The following is a 17,850-nucleotide window of genomic DNA, read 5'->3' as shown; positions in this document are numbered from 1 at the left end:
AACATCATCTAGTTTAAAATGGAAAAGAGTGATCTAGTCAGATTTTATAGCATGCTAGAATATCTTCAGATATTACTTTCCCTTTTTAGAAATACCAAAATACAAATCTATACAAATTATATATTTTCCTGTATCAGTAACTGCTCTAAATGGAATTAATGATCACCATTTTTCAGATTTATCATGTTCTAATGAGCAACAGCCACAATCATCACCACTAACTGACTGCATGCAAGCTACCGTGCCGACTGCTTCATACGTCATATCTCACATCTCAGAACAGCTTTTCTATGGTGTGTCTCCCACACAATCATCCTCATTTTGGTAGATGGTGAAGCCGAGGCTCAGAAATATACCACAATTTAGCCATGGTCATCCAAATAGTAAGTAACAGCTGGAGTCAAATACAGACAGCCATTGACCTCCAGAGACTGAACTCTTACCACTCTGTCTGATAGTAGATGGAAAGGCAGATCTAGAAATTTAGAAAGTTGGGTTTAATCCTGACTCATCCACAAACTATTAAAAGTGTTGAATTCAACAATGATTAACTTGTACTTTAGCCTTCCCTTCTATTAAAGGAAAGTTGAATTAGAACTAGATCATGCTTAAAATTCCGAAATCTAGTATTCAAGAAGTTTCCAATTTTTATAGATTAAAATGATATTAAATAAACTGGTTGCCAGAGTAACATGGGTATTACTTCAAACAAATCAGATTCCCTTTAAGTCAGCATGCTAGGATTTCAACCTGATCAGGTTTTAAGAAGAGCAAGGTCAGAATGAGCTCCCCTGTTTCTGCTAAAATCCCTTTCTGTTTATCTGCCCTCTTCAACTTTGTCATTCTGAATGCATACACAGGGAGCACAGTGTCTTGAGTAACATTGTTGAGGTTACACCAAAGACAGGTGTTAGGGGAACTATTTCCCTGGGGCTATCATTTCCAATTCTTCCTTCTCAGAAACAGAGGGAAGGGTTTCTTCTTAGATTAAACAAGAGGACTGCAAACACCTCCCCGCAGGCAATAAATTCTCTGCTGGCGAGCGCTGCCGTTTACCCAAACACCAAAGCAGAAAGCAAACAGCCCCTTTTGTGAGGGAGGAGCTGTCACCTCTCAAGTGATGTTTGTGAATTTCTAGAGAAGAAAAAAAAACCTTTCCTATATTTTATTAAGCAGACTGTTTGTTCAAGGTTTGAAATGCATACTTGTGTTTAAGGTAAAGTCCCCAGCTTGGCACTCCTGAACAAAGTGGTGCCTTCCGATTGGCTATGCTGTACAAAGAACAGAACAGAAAAACAACCTGCTCTTCTAGGACACCTGAACTCAGTCTAAACTGAATGGATATTCAGCTACCTCATTAGCAACATAAGTAACTACAAACCCATTTTCCAAAAATTACAGGGGTTTTGCTATGTGTGATATGTTTTTGTTTCATTTGTGTTCATAGAACTAACTCATAAAATTCTATCTGGCATAAATTTTGGTTGAATGATTATGTTAATGGTACTAGCCATGAGGTAAGGCTAATAGGATTCCTTAAAGAGTTAAGATTGCTGGATGGAAAACGAGAAACGTTACGTCCATTCCCATGTTTAAGACAAATTGTAGGGGAAAGTGTGGAATTGTACTTTGCCCATCCTTCTTTCGCCACCTCCTTCCTCATATTGTTCCTATTCTAATTAGGCCTGCCCCTCCACTCACAGACACTCTGTTCTCCAAAATGTCCTACTCAACTCCAGTCAAAGCTACCCTCTTCCACAGATTACAGTCAAAGGCGTATATCAAGAGGAACTATTTCATCTTGATGTGCAAATGATGAGAAATTCCTTTAACCACCTAGAAGTATTTGTACATTTTGAAGAAGAGATTGTATAACCAAAATTGAATTTGAGTACAGAGACCATTTTGCATGGTTGGTGTGAATGTAAATTAAGGGCAAAACAGGGCTCATGAAAAGAAATTTGAAAATAAGTATCAAGAACACTGGTGTTCATACACTATTACTTAATGATTACATTTCTAAGTATCTAACACAAAAATATTTTGTATATAAATATTCTTAAAAATCTGTGAGTAAAAGAACAGTTAAATATATTATTCTATATCTATGTAATTATGTATAATACAGCAATTTAAGTTGTTTTAAAGATTTGTAAATAAAAGAATGCTTATTATAGGATGTAAATGAAAAGTAGGTAACAAAATTTATATAACATGATCCAAATATGTTTAATGAAATCTATTTCTTCTAGAAAAACAACTGGAAAAATTATTAAAATGTTCATAATTATTATTACTAGGTAGGAATTATATATGCGTTTGATACTTCAAAAGTTACTTTAATTAGTATGAATTGCTCTTGTAATAGGAGTGGTATATTTATTTGCATTTTACTATAAAAAGTAATACATATTCACCTATCTCACAGAATTCTTAGGAAGATAGCACAGACAAGTGATAACAAAAATAATAATTTTTAATTGACTATATAAATTTACATGCTAGGATCTTTGAATGAAAACAAATCAGATAATGAAAATAACTTAGGCATCACAATTCTCTGAGGCCTGATAGATACTATATCTATCCATACAAATGAGCAAAGAAAGGCTCATAGATTATCGAGTTCACACAGCTGAAATTGGTAAAGACAAGATTTTAATTCCATTGTGTCTGAATACAAATCTCATGCTGTAGCTCTAATGTCAGTAATACATCATAAAACCCTATTTTAAATATAAGATAGTTATAAACTTTTTTTAAGCCTTTATTCAAATATGCCTATACTGAACTATAGTGGTTTTCTGGAAGATCAGGAGAGGGGGAAGTGGAAATAGGGGAGAATTAGGGAACTTGAAAAGGAGCAAAGGAATGAATAGGAGGCAAGAGAAGAAGGTGGTAGCAGTGCTGTGAGAGGAGCTCTGGGAGCCTGAAGAAGACCAAAATAGTAAGAGAAGAGAAGGAAGATAGAGATGCTGTCCTTGAAGTGAGCTATTGATATTGATGTCAGGCCTACAACTGGGCAACATTGTGCATCTCAACTTCCTGGAGACGAAGACACATAGAAAATAATTGATGTTTGTATGGCATATCAGGAACCATATTCTTTCTGCTTTTTGACCCAGGATGAGGCATGTAGGAAGGGAGATTTCAAATGTTTGAGTGATTCCTGAAACAATGCTGTCAACCAGCCCCTTTGCAGCCAAACTGAAGTGACTTACTGAAAAATAATTTTCACACAGTTTTATTTATTTATTTATCAAATGAAAGCTTAAAACACTTGGCATACCAAAAATTATTATGATGCTATTTTAGAATATTTAAAAATAGCTATAGATGTGGTTCAAATTGAGTTATATGTGAGTGAATATATATGTAATTGTGTGTGTGTGTGTGTGTGTGTGTGTGTGGAGGTAGGGAGAGTGAAAAAGATAAAGAGCTAAAGAGCCATGGAGAGAATATTTATAAACTCTTGATCAATTCAAAATTCAGCAATTTAGAGCTTTGACATAGTGCACAATCTTGCTTAGAAAATACAGATATTTATTTTCCTTAAAAGTTCATTCTGATATATGAGAATATTTATGAAATTTTGTATTCTTCCTGATAATATCTAGTGACAACTATCACTTTGGTACAAAAGAAGGGCAACATCAAGGATAAATATTCTGTTCAATAAAATAGACTATTCCTTGAGTTCTTTAAAATATATTTGACAGTTGAAAGTAACAATTATAATACTGCCTTATGAAATATTCAATGTATGTAGATGTTATATATATATGTGTATATATATATGAATGACAAGTACAACATCATGGGAGAGGGTGATAAAACCAACATTGTGGTCAGTTTTCTACATTTCATTTGAGGTGGCAAAACAGTGACTATCAATACACTGTGAAAAATTATGAATATTGAAAAGTCCTCAGAGCAACCATGAAAAATATGCAGAGATGTAGCAGAAACCAAAATAGAAAACTTAAAATTGAATACTAAAAATAGGTCAAATAATCTACATGACAGCTTAAAAGGGAAACAGAAGAACAGAGAAGGAAATAGACAAAATATAAATGATTGAAAAAATATCAATAATTATACTAAATATAAATGATGTAAATATACCAATTAATAGATAGAGATTGTTAAAATGGATAAAAAGCAATTCAATTGTATGTTGTCTAGAAGATATTCACTTCAAATATAGTAATAAATATAGGTTAAAAGTAAAAGGATAGAATAAAGATTTACCATGCAAATGTTAATCAAAATAAAGTTAGATTGGTTATGCTAATTTAAACAAAGATATTAACTTTAGACCAAACTAAATTATGATAAAAAGAAATATTATATAATGATAAAAGGATCAATTGAAAAAGAAGATGGAACATAGTATACAAAAATGAAATCTTGTATGAATCTTGGGTCATATAAAATATAAGGCATTATGCTAAGTGCTATGATGTAACCCTTTCCAAATACAAACACACTACCTGCTCTTTTGATATGTAGAGGGGAAGAGTCTTCAGGTGTATCTGGGCTGTTAAAGTAAGAATTTATAAGAATGGATAGGTCAGATAATTACCACTCAAATCTCTAGGGAAAAAAATTAATTCAGCTAAACAGGGTGTCTTTCAAAGTATAAAGAATAAACAAATGCAAAATTAAAGAAGGGAAAGGGCCAAGTCAGTGATCATGTATAGAGGACCCATGGACAAAGACAATGTGGGGAGGAGTGAATGTGGGAAGTGAGGGGTGGGGAGGGGAGGGGAGAGTAATGGGGGGAAAATGGGAACAACTATAACTGAACAACAATAAAAAATGTTTAAAGAAAAGAATTATGTAGTTTGCAGCAATCGTTTCAGTAGAACATTCAGGTGTTAACATCACTATCCACCTCTTGAAAATATGATAGAAATGATTAGACAGTTCATAAATATAAAGCTGAGATGTAAAGTCATATATCAGACAACTGAATACAGAATCAAGAGCCAACAAGGGCCTTGCTAACCCAAAGGAGCACATTCTTCAGTGACATTAAAATCATTCTAATGAAGAAGGCACAGACATTCTCTACATTTCAAATTTCCTTTGTCAATAGCCGGAACAACACATTATGATCCCATTTCAAGACTGGGTGTTAAGGTGAAGGGTATATTAAAAAATCAACAAAAATGGAGTGACACTCTTAATTTCAAGATTTCTGTCCTTAATTTGACTTGTCAGTTCATGTCTACAGATTCATATTTCTTGCATAGTAAAACAATGCTTGGCTGAGATCCCAATTTTTTATATTATATTCAAGAGGAAAGGAATTTATGTGCAGAGTTTTGGGACTACATAGCTATTAACCTATACACAGAAAAGTGAACAACATGCTACCACGTAGTGGAACAAAAGAGCTCCACACCAGTTGCAGCAGCTGTCACTTTAGAAGGACTAGGAATCTCAGCAGATCCTAGCTCTTACCCTCCAAAGCAGGACACTAGTTACAACATTTGAGCAAGCTCACAATTTTGCCACTCCTGTTGTGTGGAACTGTTGTTATTATCTAGTCCTGTCTATGTGGCCTTCACACGTGGACATATAAAAGGATGTTGGTATAGTTGTCAGACCAGGTTAGACCCAAACTTCATATAGACCAATAATTTATTACCAATGTTTTAGTTCTTTGGAAACAAAAATAAGGCAGCCACAGACAGGCAATTTTTAAAAATTAAGTTCATTCTTACTTTAATAATATATTTCTTTCAATAGAGCTGTTTCCAAGTAACCTATTTTGTTCCCTCTACTGACAAAACCCCATATCCTTTTGTTTTCCACTTGTTTCTGACTCACTTCAATCCCACACTTATTTCAAATTTTTCTCTCCTGGGTGTTATTTTCTAATTTATTGTTACCTACAATTTAATCTGGTAAACAATTTCAAGCTCAAAGGTGCTAATAAATGATGGACAAACTCTGTTTCAGCAATCCTAATTAGCAATGGTATCTCTTCAGAGGAGTGAAAAGTGTGGAGATTCTGCATTGCACGATTACCCCATTGGGGAAGGGTGGAGGCTTCCCATATAGCATCTCTAAAATACATAGAAAAAGAAGTACCCAAGAAGAAATGGAGCTCAGGTTCTTCTCCAGTGCAATACTTTGAAGGAAGAAAGTCCTTTTGAACAGGGCTGTTTAAAAGAGAACTTTTGATTTCTTAGATAACTTCAAAGTCTCATTTTTTTTTAATTCAAAAATTCCTGAGGGTCTACTATGTGCAAAACATTGTAAAAAATAAAGGACATGACAAAATATGGTCCCTGTACTCTTCTTTAAAATTTTTTTGCATTTATTTTTTATTGTTCAAGTACAGTTGTATCCATTTTCCCCCTGCCACTTTCCCCCACCCCACCCTCTTCCACCTCCAACCCTCAGTCCTACCTTCCTTTGGCTTTGTCCATGGTCTTCTATAAATGGTCATTGATGTCATTTCCCCTTCTTTTCCTTGTTTATGCCCCTCCTCCTCCCCTCTGGTTACTGTCAGTTTGTTCTTTACTTCAGTGTCTCTTGTTCTATACTCCTTGCTTGCTTGTTTTGTTGATTAGGTTCCACTTAACAGGTGAGATCTTATACCCCCTGGTATATGTCTTTTACCCTCTGGCTTATTTCACTCAGTATAATGCTCTCCAGTTCCATCCATGCTGTTGGGAAGGGTAGGAGCTCCTTCTTTCTTTCTACTATGTAGTATTCCATTATTTAAATGTACCATAGTTTTTTAATCCATTCATTTACTGATGGGCACTTAGGTTACTTCCAGTACTTGGCTATTGTAAACTGTGCTGCTATGAACAGTGGGGTGCATAGGTTCTTTTGAATCAGTGTTTCAAGATTCTAAGGGTATAATCCCAGCAGTGAAATTGCTGGTTGAAAAGGCAGTGCTGATTTTAGTTTTCTCAGGAAATTGCACTTTATTTTTCACAGTGGCTGCACCAGTCTGCATTCCCACCAACAGTGCACTAGGGTCCCCTTTTCTCCACATCCCCTCCAACACTAGTTTATTGATTTGTTTATGATGGCCATTCTGACTGGTGTGAAATGGTGTCTCATTGTGATTTTAATTTGCATCTCTCTGATGGCTAGTGATGCTGAGCATCCTTTCATATGTCTCTGGGACCTCCATGTCCTCCTAGGAGAAGTATCTGTTCAGGACCTTTGCCCATTTTTTAATTGGATTGCTTGTCTTCCTGGTGTGGAGTCTTGTGATTTCTTTATATATTTTAGAGATCAAACCCTTGTCCAAGGTATCATTTGCAAATATATTTTCCCAAATGGTTTCCTTTTCATTTTGCTGATGTTTTCTTTAGCTGTACAGAAGCTTTTTAATTTGATGAAGTCCCATTTGTTTATTCTTTCCTTTCTGTCTCTTGCCCTAGAGGACATATTGGTGAAAATATTACTGCAAGGAATGACTGAGATTTTCCTACTTATGTTCTCCTTAGGACTTTTATGGAGTTGTGACTTATATTTAAGTTGTTTATCCATCTTCAGTTTATTTTTGTGCATGGTGTAAGTTGGTGGTCGAGTTTCATTATTTTGCATGTATCTTTCCTGATCTCCCAACACCATTTGTTCAAGAGGTTATTTTTACCCCATTTAATGCTTCCCCCCCCTTTGGTGAATATTAATTGACCATAGAGACTTGGGGTTATTGCTGTGTTCTCTATTCTGTTCCATTGATCTATGTGTGTTCTTATGCCAGTACCAGACTGTTTTGATTACAGTGGTCTTGTAATATAGTTTGATATCAAGTATTATGATATCTCCTACTTTAGTTTTCTTTCTCAAAATTGCTGAGGTTATTCAGGGTCATTTATGGTTCCATATAAATTTTTAAAATATTTTTTCTATATCTGTGAAATATACCATTGGTATTTTGATAGGAATTGTGTTAAATCTAAAATTGCTTTGCATAATATGGACATTTTGATGATGTTACTTCTTCCAACCCATGAACACGGTATGTGCTTCCATTTATTTGTGTCTTCCTTAATTTCGTTCTTTAATCTTCTGTAGTTTTCTAAGCACAGTTCATTTACCTCCTTGGTTAAGTTTATTGCTAAGTATTTTATTTTTCTTGTTGCCATAGTAAATGGGATTTTTTTCCTAGTTTCTCTTCCTGATATTTTATTGTTGGTGTACAAAAACGCTTTTGATTTCTGAATGTTGACTATGTATTCTGCCATTTTGCCAACTTCATTTATTAAGCCAAGTAGTTTTTTGGTGGAGTCTAAAGGGTTTTCTATGTACACTATCATGTTATCTGCAAATAGTGATAGCTTTATTTCCTCCTTTCCAGTTTGGATGCCTTTTATTTTTTTGTCTTGTCTCACCACTGTGGCTAGAACTCCCAATACTACGTTGAATAGAAGTGGTGAAAGCTGACATCCTTCTCTTGTTCCTGATCTTAGTGGGGAAACTTATAAGTTTTTCCATTCAGTATAATGTTTGCTGTTTGTTTCTTGTTTATGGACTTTATTATGTTGAGGTATGGTCCCTCTACTCTAACTTTGCTGAGTGTTTTTATCATAAATGGGTTCTGTACCTTATCAAATGCTTCTTCTGCATCTATTGATGTGATCATGTGATTTTTGTCTTTTGTTTATGTGATGTATTATATTCATTGATTTGTGAATATTGTACCATCCTTGCAACCCTGGGATGACACCCACCTGATCATGGTGTACGATCTTTTTAATTTAATTGCTGGATGCAGTTTGCCATCATTTTGTTGAGGATTTTAGTGTCTATGTTCATCAGCGTTATTGTCCTGTAGTTTTCTTTCTTTGTTGTGCCTTTATCTGGCTTTGGGATTAGGATGATTCTAGCCTCATACAAAGAATCTGGAAGTCTTGCCTATTCTTGGAATTTTTTGGAATAGTTTGAAAAGGATAGGGGTTAGCTCTTTCTTAAATGTTTTGTTAAATTCTCCTGTGAAACCTTCCAGTCCACAGCTTTTGTGTGTCAGGAGTTTTTTTATTACTGTCTCAATTTCACCAGCTGTTATCAGTTTGTTCAGGTTTTCTGCTTCTTCTTGATTCAGTTTTAGAAGATTATATTTTTCTTTAAGTTTGTCCATTTCACCCAGGCTTTCAAATTTCTTGGCATATAATTTTTTGTAGTAATTTCTTACATTCCTTTGTATTTCTGTGGTATAGGTTGTAATCTCTCCTCTTTCATTTTTGATTTTACATATTTGGGTCCTCCCCTTTTTTTCTTGATTAGGCTGGTTAAAAGTTTGTTGATATTTTTATCTTTTCAAAGCACAAGCTCCTGGACTTATTGATCCTTTGAACTTTTAGTCTCTATATCATTAAATTCTGCTATGATCTTGATTTTTCCTTCCTTCTACTCACTCTAGTCTTTGTTTGTTATTGTTCATCCAGTTCTTGTAGATGTAGGGTTAGGATGTTTATTTGAAATGTTTCTATCTTTTTTATGTAGGCCTGTATTGCTATGAACTTCCCTCTCAGGACTGCCTTTGTTGTACCCCCATAAATTTGGGAGTCCTGTGTTCATTTTCATTTGTTTCCAGAAACTTTTTGATTTCTTCCTTGACCTCATTATTAACCCATTCATTGTTTAATAGCATACTGTTTAGCCTCTATGAGTTTGAATGTTTTTGAGTTTTTTCTTTGAGGTTGGTTTCTAGTTTCAGGGCCTTGTATTCCAAGAAAATGCTTGATATGATTTCAATTCTCTTGAATTTTTTGAGGCTTGTTATGTGTCCTATCATGTGGTCTATCCTTGAAAATGTTCCATGTGCATTTGAGAAGAGTGTGTATTTTGCTTCCTTGGGATGAAATATTCTATATATATCAATTAAATACATTTGATCTAATGCATCATTCAGTTCCACAATATCCTTATTGATATTTTGTTTGGAAGATCTATCCATTGTTGATAGTGGATATTAAAGTCACCTACTATAATTGTGTTATTGTCTATCTTCTTTTGAAGTCCTCCAAGATTTTTCTTATATATTTATGTGCTCCTATTTTGTGCATATATGTTTATAAATGTATGTCTTCTTAATGGATTCTTCCCTTAAGTATTACGAAATGTCCTTCTATGTCCCTTTTTATGGCCTTTGTTTTGAAGTCTATTTTGACTGACATAAGTATTGCTACCTGGCAATCCTCTCTTGGAATATTTTTTCAATCTTTTCCTTTCAGTCTGTGTAGGTCTTTTGTTGTGAGGTGTGTCTCTTGTAGGCATAATGTGTGTGAGTCATGTTTTCTTATCCATTCAGCTACCCTATGTCTCTTGATTGGAATATTTAATCCATTTACATTTAAGGGTATTATTCATAGGTATTTATTCATTGCCATTTTACCTGCCTTGAACCTGTGCATCTCTCTCTCTCACTCTTTTTCTTCATCTTCTTAAAGCAGATCCCTTAGCATATCTTGCAGTGCTGGTTTGGTGGAGGTGTATTCTTTGACCCTTCTTTTGTCCAGGAAATTCTTTATTTCACCTTCCATTTTAATGAGAGCCTTGCTAGGTAGAATAGTTTTGGTTGCAGGTCTTTAATTTTCATTACTTAAAATATTTCTTACCATTCCCTTCTGACTTGTAGAGTTTCTGTTGAGAAGTCAGCTGCTAGTTTCATTAAGGTTCCCTTGTATGTTACTTCCTCTTTCTCCCTTGATGACTTTAAGATCCTCTCTTTGTGATTTTTGCCATTTTACTTATGATGTGTCTTGGAGAGAGCCTCTTTAGGTTCTTTTTGATGGGGACCCTCAGTTCTTGCTGGATTTGTGTGACTTTTTCTCTCATGAAATTAGGGAAGTTTTCCATCATAACTTTTTCAAAGATGTTTTCTGCCCCTTGCTCCTCTTCTTCTCCTTCTGGTATCCCTGTTATACAGATATTATTATGTTTCATGCTGTCCTGCAGTACCCTTAGCCCCTCTTCATTCTTTTTGAGTCTTTTTTCCTTTTCTTGCTCTTTCTTAGAGTTTTTTCCTACCTTGTCCTCCAGCTCGCTGATTCAACCCTCTGCTTCATCTAACCTGCTTTTGATCCCTTCTACTATGTTCTTCAATTCTTCAATTGAAGGAAATTTTGAATCTTCATTTCCTCTTGGTTCTTGTTGGTTTTTTTCTATGTCCTTTTTCACGCTGATATAGTTTGCAGTAAGTTCCTCATAGCTCCCCTATAGTTTTTGATAATTCTCACTGAGCTCATTGAGTGTCCTTATAACCATTGTTTGAATTCAGTATCTGATAGTTTACTTGCCTCTATTTCATTTAGCATTCTTTCTGAGGATTCCTCTTTTCCTTTTGATTGGGGATTCTTTGTCTTCCCATTATTTGTGAGACTCTTTGTTTGTTTCTTAAAATGATCTGTTTTGACTCCCTGACTTTGTGGTTAGATCTTGTATGGTAGGAGACCTGTGAGATTCAGTGGTGCAGTTTCCTTGATCTCCTGAGCCTGATGCTCTTGGGATGCCCTTTATGCCATTTATGTTGGCTTTCTGGATGTAACTGGGTTTTGATTGTTTTGGGGTCATTCTTTGGTGGGTCCTTCCCTCCAGCTGGTTGACTGAGGGTCACTCTGCCCACCACATCTTATATGCTATTGTGCAGGTGCTGCCAGAATAAAGCCATAAAGCCCAGAAAATAAACCCACACCAGCAAAACTAACTTTCCCTTCAATCCCACTACCAACAGCAAATGAACCAGTATTAATAAGGGTGTAAAGAGATTAAGACTATTATAAGAAAAGAGAATGAGTATGAGATGACCTACTGAAAGAAAAATGATTTTGAGAGGGTAGAGGGAGGAGCACTAATAAGAGCTGTGAGTCAGAACAATGTGAAGAAAGAAAGTAAAATTTACTTTGTGAATAAAAAAGGGAATGAAGAAGGCAGACTATGCACAATGTGGAATATCCATGTGATGGATAAAAAATTAATGTTAAAAATCTATGTAGGAAAGAAAATACCACAAATCATGGAGAATACCACAGTGGATTTCATCTTGGTAGCCTCTAATATTTACCACTGTTTTTTCTCTTTGGATCTCCTTCTGGTGATGTCAGATGTTGACTCCATCTGACCTTGGGCAGCCTATTGGAGGCTTCCAAGGAAGTACCTCCGTGGCCCTCTCAGTCAGTTGTTAATCTAATCACCCTGCAGTTAGGCTTAAGCCCCATAGGGTGGGGCAGAGTTCCTGCTGGGGTTGGAGCTATTGTTTCCCCATGAGGCAGCTGCCACTCAGGGGAGTGGTCTGCCTGAGCACAATGGCTGCTATGGTTTGGTGGATGACTCTCACACTGGGATCTCAGAGTCTACTCTCTCAGTTCTCTCCCCAGAGCTTCAGATCCCAGTTTCTCCTCAGGCATCTCAAACCCACTCTGCCTCCCTGGGAGCCTTTTCTGGAACCCTGGGTAAGTGGCTGCAAAAGAAAATTTGTGTGTTCGCCCTTTATATGGCTCTTTGTGTCTCCACCCATCTGTTTCCGGCTGAGAGCAACTCGGCCGCTTTTCCCTGCTGGTTGTTATCTGTGTACTTTTGGGGCTCTGCTGTTCTAGGCTGGAAATCCCAGCTTAGGGTTTAGACCCTACTCTTCTCAGGGCCATCCAACCAAACTGCTTAATTATTTTTTGGTGCTGCAACCTGTGGGCACCCAGGTAGCCTTCTGGAGTCTCCACCGCACCAGTCAGGTTGTGCTGTGTTCCCTATACTCTTTAAAGACAGAGAAACAAACTGTAATGTGGTGTAATAAGTAATACGTCTAAAAATATACATAGGTTGCTTCAGAGGAATGATCTCTAATTCAGACTGGTGGATAATAGTGATAGAGAAAGTTTTCTCAGAGAGGGTATGATAATTGGGTGTTGTGGGATGAATAAAAATTGGTCATAGAGGAGGAAAAAAATGGGATGTTCTCAAGGAGAAAATCTCTAATAAAACAAAGAAGCAAGAAATAGCATGGTGTGTTAAGCAAAATACTTCAGTATGGAAAAAATATAACAATAGGAACTTTAAATGAAAAGGATTGATTCTCAATTTTAACTTTATAACTTCTACTTGCTCTTATGAGTACAAGAGTAAGAACAGAAAATCTCTGGAAAAAATATACAAAGATAGATTTTCTTAGGCAAGTGCTACCTATTAATTTGAGGCAATATTATTTAGTAGATTGAGGTCATTTCTAAGTCACTGCCAAATCAGAATTTATATACCTTTATATTCCATAACAATACACTCCAAGGCCTTGAATGACCCACCCCTTGGATTTATCTGTCAGTTTCTTTTCAGTAGTTCAAGGAAAGCTGAGGACTATACTCCTGTTAGAATGGAAGGAGCCAAGGAAGAAGAACATTTTTCTCTGGTCAATATAGTGACAAAACATGATGTATTTGCAAAGTCACAACTTTCTATTTTGGGTTGTTTCCTCTATTTCCCCACTTCAGCTTCTCCCAATAATAAAAAGTACAATTCGTATCAAAAAATATATTGTGAAAATTCCTGTAAAATCTTATATTAGACAGGATAGGCAAGGCATTCCAACACATGCCATTCTATAAAATAAAGTCATTTAACACCCCCTTCCAAAATAGGCATTTTATAAAGCTCTCTCTTTTATCACAGCAGTGGATACTCTATGACACCCCACACTCTTTCTCATTTAAAAAAATTGTCTAGAAGTCTCTTTTTGTTTTAAATTTTTATAGAAAAACATCAGGACTTGTGTGGTAAGTGAAATGTTTTTAAAAAATTTAAAGAAGCCCTGGCTGGTGTAGCTCAGTGGATTGAGCGCGGGCTGGGAAACAAAGTGTCCCAGGTTTGATTCCCAGCCAGGGTATATTCCTGGGTTGCAGGCCATAACCCCCAGCAACCGCATATTGATGTTTCTCTCTCTCTCTCTCCTCTCCCTCCCTCCCTCCCTCCCTTCCCTCTCTAAAAATAAATAAATAAAATCTTTAAAAAAAAATTAAAGAGAGAGAGAGAGAAATTCCTCAGCATTAAGGACGGCACAGATACAAGAAATTTTATCTAAACATCTCATAAAAGTGTTTTACTATCATTAACCCATTGTGCTCCTTAGCGGTCTAGGAGATATGTGGCATGTAAGTTCTGATCATTTTATAGATGGGAAACTGAGGCTAAAAGTCATAAGTGACTCAGCAGTAAAGCCGAAGAAAGCCTATTTATGCATTTGTTATCTTCATTCTTCCTATTCTATTATTAGGTAATGAAATGTGTGTTCTCAGAGCTCCTTCATTAAAGAAGGATAGTTCCATGAGAGAGATGCAGTCTGCCATAGTACTATAGAAAGTGCTTTGGATAGAATTCAAATCTAGATTCTGGTTCTGTCTTCCCCAGTAAAAACTTGGGCTGGTACCATGCCCTCTAAATCAAAATAGGCATGAAGAGCAAGTCAGATACATGACGTAAAAAATAATTTCCAAGCCTACCCCTCACATCAGTGGAAACATGTATTATGGAGAGTTGAGGCAGATGCAAAATCTATAAGCTCCTACGTTTCTCTCTGCTGACCAAATTGACTCACTTTCCAATGGCCTTCCCCATTAAGAGCCACCTGCCTTTTCATACACTATGAAAAATCCAGGAGTAACAGAGGTTAGCATGGCTCCACATATCAAAGGAGAGACCCATGCCACTCACCCACATGGGATCACTCAGGTCCGAGTCCTGCATGCGGATACAGTCCATGCTAATCTCAATTTTGTTTGTCGCTCCATTTTCTGATGGTTCATCTACAAAGTTCAAGTCAATGGGCTGAACTGAGCATATGGGCCTATCATAAAGGAAAAACAAACAAAAAAGTATGTTAGGGCTTGGAAAGGGACTAAAACACACTTACCAGTTGGTAAACATTAGCTCTTTCTGTCTCTGAGTTGGCCAGGCTCAGTGGTTTCTATCAGAAACCCTAGATTTGAATCTTGGCTTAACCACTTGCCACATGTATAATCACATGCAGTTCAAACCTAGGCCCTATTTGTAAAATAGGAATTATGAAGTCTGCCCCCCATCAAAGAATTGCTGGATGTAACACGGGAAGGAACAAAGGCATCAGGGATGGAATATTTTACTACTCTTCCCTTACAGTCCCAAGTGTTCTGATATTCTTTCATCTTCCATTTAATTTATTCATTTATCCAATCCAGATCTTCAGAAAGAAGATAATAATCCTTCTCTTAGCAAGACATAAATGACCAACAAAATTTAGTTTTTTTACTTTCTCAGTGGTGTATTTCCATTGTAAGAGTAAATGAGTCTTTAAGCTGAACAGACTTTGAATATCAGAGAATTGTTGGGGAAGTTATTTTGGGTTGGGCAGGAGATACCTTCTGATCTTCCCAAACTACACCACCTTGGAATAATAATGAGCTTTTGGTGTTGGAAAATGGTATTGCAAAATGTAGTGGGTTCTCTACTATATTTTGAACACAGAGATATGTGTTCAAATAGAAATAAAAATTTTCCAATTTCATTCCGGAGAAATAAAATTTTTCCAATAATATTAACTGATTTTTATCAATTCTAGAAATATGCCTTACTAGTGCAATATTATGTCAATTCATATTTATCTAGTTATACTAGTTAAAATATAAGATTTTTTTTTTCCTGCTGATTTGATACTTACTGTTCCAGAAAGTCCCAGATATGCTGGAAAACCTCAGGACTGAGGAATTCACTTGTCTGTGTGCTCTGGGACATAGTGGATCGATAATAACTTTCTTTCCAAGAAAAATGAGCTGGGGTTTCTACAAACCTTAAAAGGACAAAAATGAAACTAGGATTATAGTTTCTGTATTTTTGCATATAAAATATTTAAATTAAATCATATTTGATGAAAAAGATTTTAAGTGAATCTTCAAAATCATGCAAGTATATATATATACACACATATATATATGTAGTAAATTTTACAAAGTTGCAAAATTGTATTTCTTCAGGTAGTGTCACAGATCTCATTTTGCAATAAAATCAGGCAATCATGTTTTCTACCAAAGCTTGTCTCTTTAACTAATAATGTTGCTACACCTTACACTTCTGCTATCCAACATCTATGTTCTGCATATTTCAAAAAGAAAATAAACATTCCCTCATTAGGTCTGACAGCAAGTCTGACCTATTATTAAACTCATTTTATAAGTGTCTTAACTGATTATCTGCTCATTCAGCCTCCAGCAAGTAAAAAGTAGAATCAGAAAACAGAAGCAAGTTCAGAAACTTAAGTTTCACCCTCAGCATAATCACCCCTCTCATAACTACCATCTTAGCATCATGCCCAAGGATAATAAACTCAAGTTTCTGAACCTAGACTTTTTTTTCTTAATCACTAGTTACCTACTTTGATGTGTGTGTGGGTGGCTTTTAATTGGAGAGTGGAATTCTAGTCAGACTAAAGGATAAGCAAACATCTGAATATGTTGCAAATGAATCTTATTTCTGTTTGCTTTATTTGGTTGCTGGATCCTCAAGTTTGCCTTTACATTAAAAAATTAACCTTGATCTATATATATGGAAAGGAAAATATCAGCTCTCTCGAGTGATGCTTTCTCCAAATCTTCATGTTATCTGCACAGATCATCTTAGTATGTAGCTCATTATCACTATCAGTAGACTAATTTTATTCCAGGGTGAAATTAGCTAAGCTGTTAAACATTACTTCTATTGTTACAAAGAGTTAAATAGTGTACTAGAATAGTCAATCATTTTAAATTTGCAAATGAATGCTCTGGTCTTATTACATAATAGAAGATAACAGCACTGAATTTACTGCTGATTTCAAAACTGTATGGAGAAGCACTTCCATTTACTAGTCAAACATGTACACAGAGCATCTGTTATTTGCCAGAGAGTACAATAGGCACCGGAAATAAAAAGCGAATGAGACACTCTCATTCTCTAGGAGATTATGGTGTAGAAGGTGAGACAGGAAAACAAATCTCTAATAAATGTAGTAATAGTGTGTATAAAATTATAAAAAACAAAGAAGAAATATATCATCTCATCTAAGGGGTCAAGGAAAGAACCTTTAATGATGATAAATTTGCAAGGCCAAGGAAGGACTAGTAGTATGAGTGATCAGCTATGGAAAGAGCATAGACAAAACACTAAAATGGGAAATAATTTGACATATATAAGAAAATTAGATGCAACTTAATATTAGTACAGTGCAAAAACTTGTGGTGGAGAATGTTGGGAGGTAAAGTTGAAGAGGGAAGTAGAAACTTGTATGCTATGTTAAAATAAAAGCTCAAATACTTCAATACTTCTGAGTATTGAAGAATACTTTTGCAAGGTATTTTTCAGTAAATTTTTCATTTTGAGATTATTGTGGATTCACATGCAGTTATAATAAATAATACAGAGTGAGCACAAGTACCTTTTATCTAGTTCCCCCAATGGTAACATCTTGCAAAACTACCATGTAATATCAAAACTAGGATATTCACATTGATAACAATCCATTGAACTTATTCAGAAATTCTTACTTTATTTTATAGAACTAAATACACAGAAACACACACACACACACATATACAAATAAGTGTGTGTTTTGTGTGTATTTAGTTCTATAAAATTTTTAGAACTAAAATTTTTCACATATTTAGGTTAGTATATCCACCTCTACAGTATTGACACAATTGGCTTGACACTGTCAGAATATGTTTTATATTGATACATCTAAAAGTTGTGAGAAGGAAGGATTTAGAGCAAAGCAATTTATAGGCAAAATGGTTATAGAAGTTGGTGCACCAGTTTTAATAAGACAATAGGATGATAGTAGACATGGGGATGCGAAGATGTGGACAAATTATTAAGGAA

At 35.5% G+C, this 17,850-nt stretch overlaps 1 protein-coding gene across 5 annotated transcripts in view; it reads right to left on the bottom strand.

Moving 5' to 3' along the window:
* The window catches only part of TP63 (tumor protein p63), a 137,909-nt gene extending 122,126 nt beyond the window's left edge, over positions 1-15,783 (bottom strand). For 2 of the 5 annotated variants that reach the window (XM_036017841.1, XM_036017840.1), the window contains exons 1-2: positions 15,659-15,782; positions 14,677-14,809 (exon numbers count right to left, since the gene is read on the bottom strand). In XM_036017841.1, the coding sequence (XP_035873734.1) occupies positions 14,677-14,809; positions 15,659-15,732 (207 nt within the window). In that variant the 5' untranslated portion in view covers positions 15,733-15,782. Of the gene's footprint in view, positions 1-14,676; positions 14,810-15,658 lie in introns of all 5 variants that reach the window. The other 3 variants (XM_028504748.2, XM_028504749.2, XM_028504751.2) reach the window with 2 other exon arrangements.
* Positions 15,784-17,850: the final 2,067 nt, after the last annotated feature.

This window comes from Phyllostomus discolor, chromosome 2 (assembly GCF_004126475.2).
Source record: "Phyllostomus discolor isolate MPI-MPIP mPhyDis1 chromosome 2, mPhyDis1.pri.v3, whole genome shotgun sequence".
In the NCBI taxonomy this organism is placed as follows: Eukaryota; Metazoa; Chordata; class Mammalia; order Chiroptera; family Phyllostomidae; genus Phyllostomus; species Phyllostomus discolor.
Note: the sequence above shows the minus strand (reverse complement) of the source record. Positions and strands in the feature narration are given on the sequence as shown.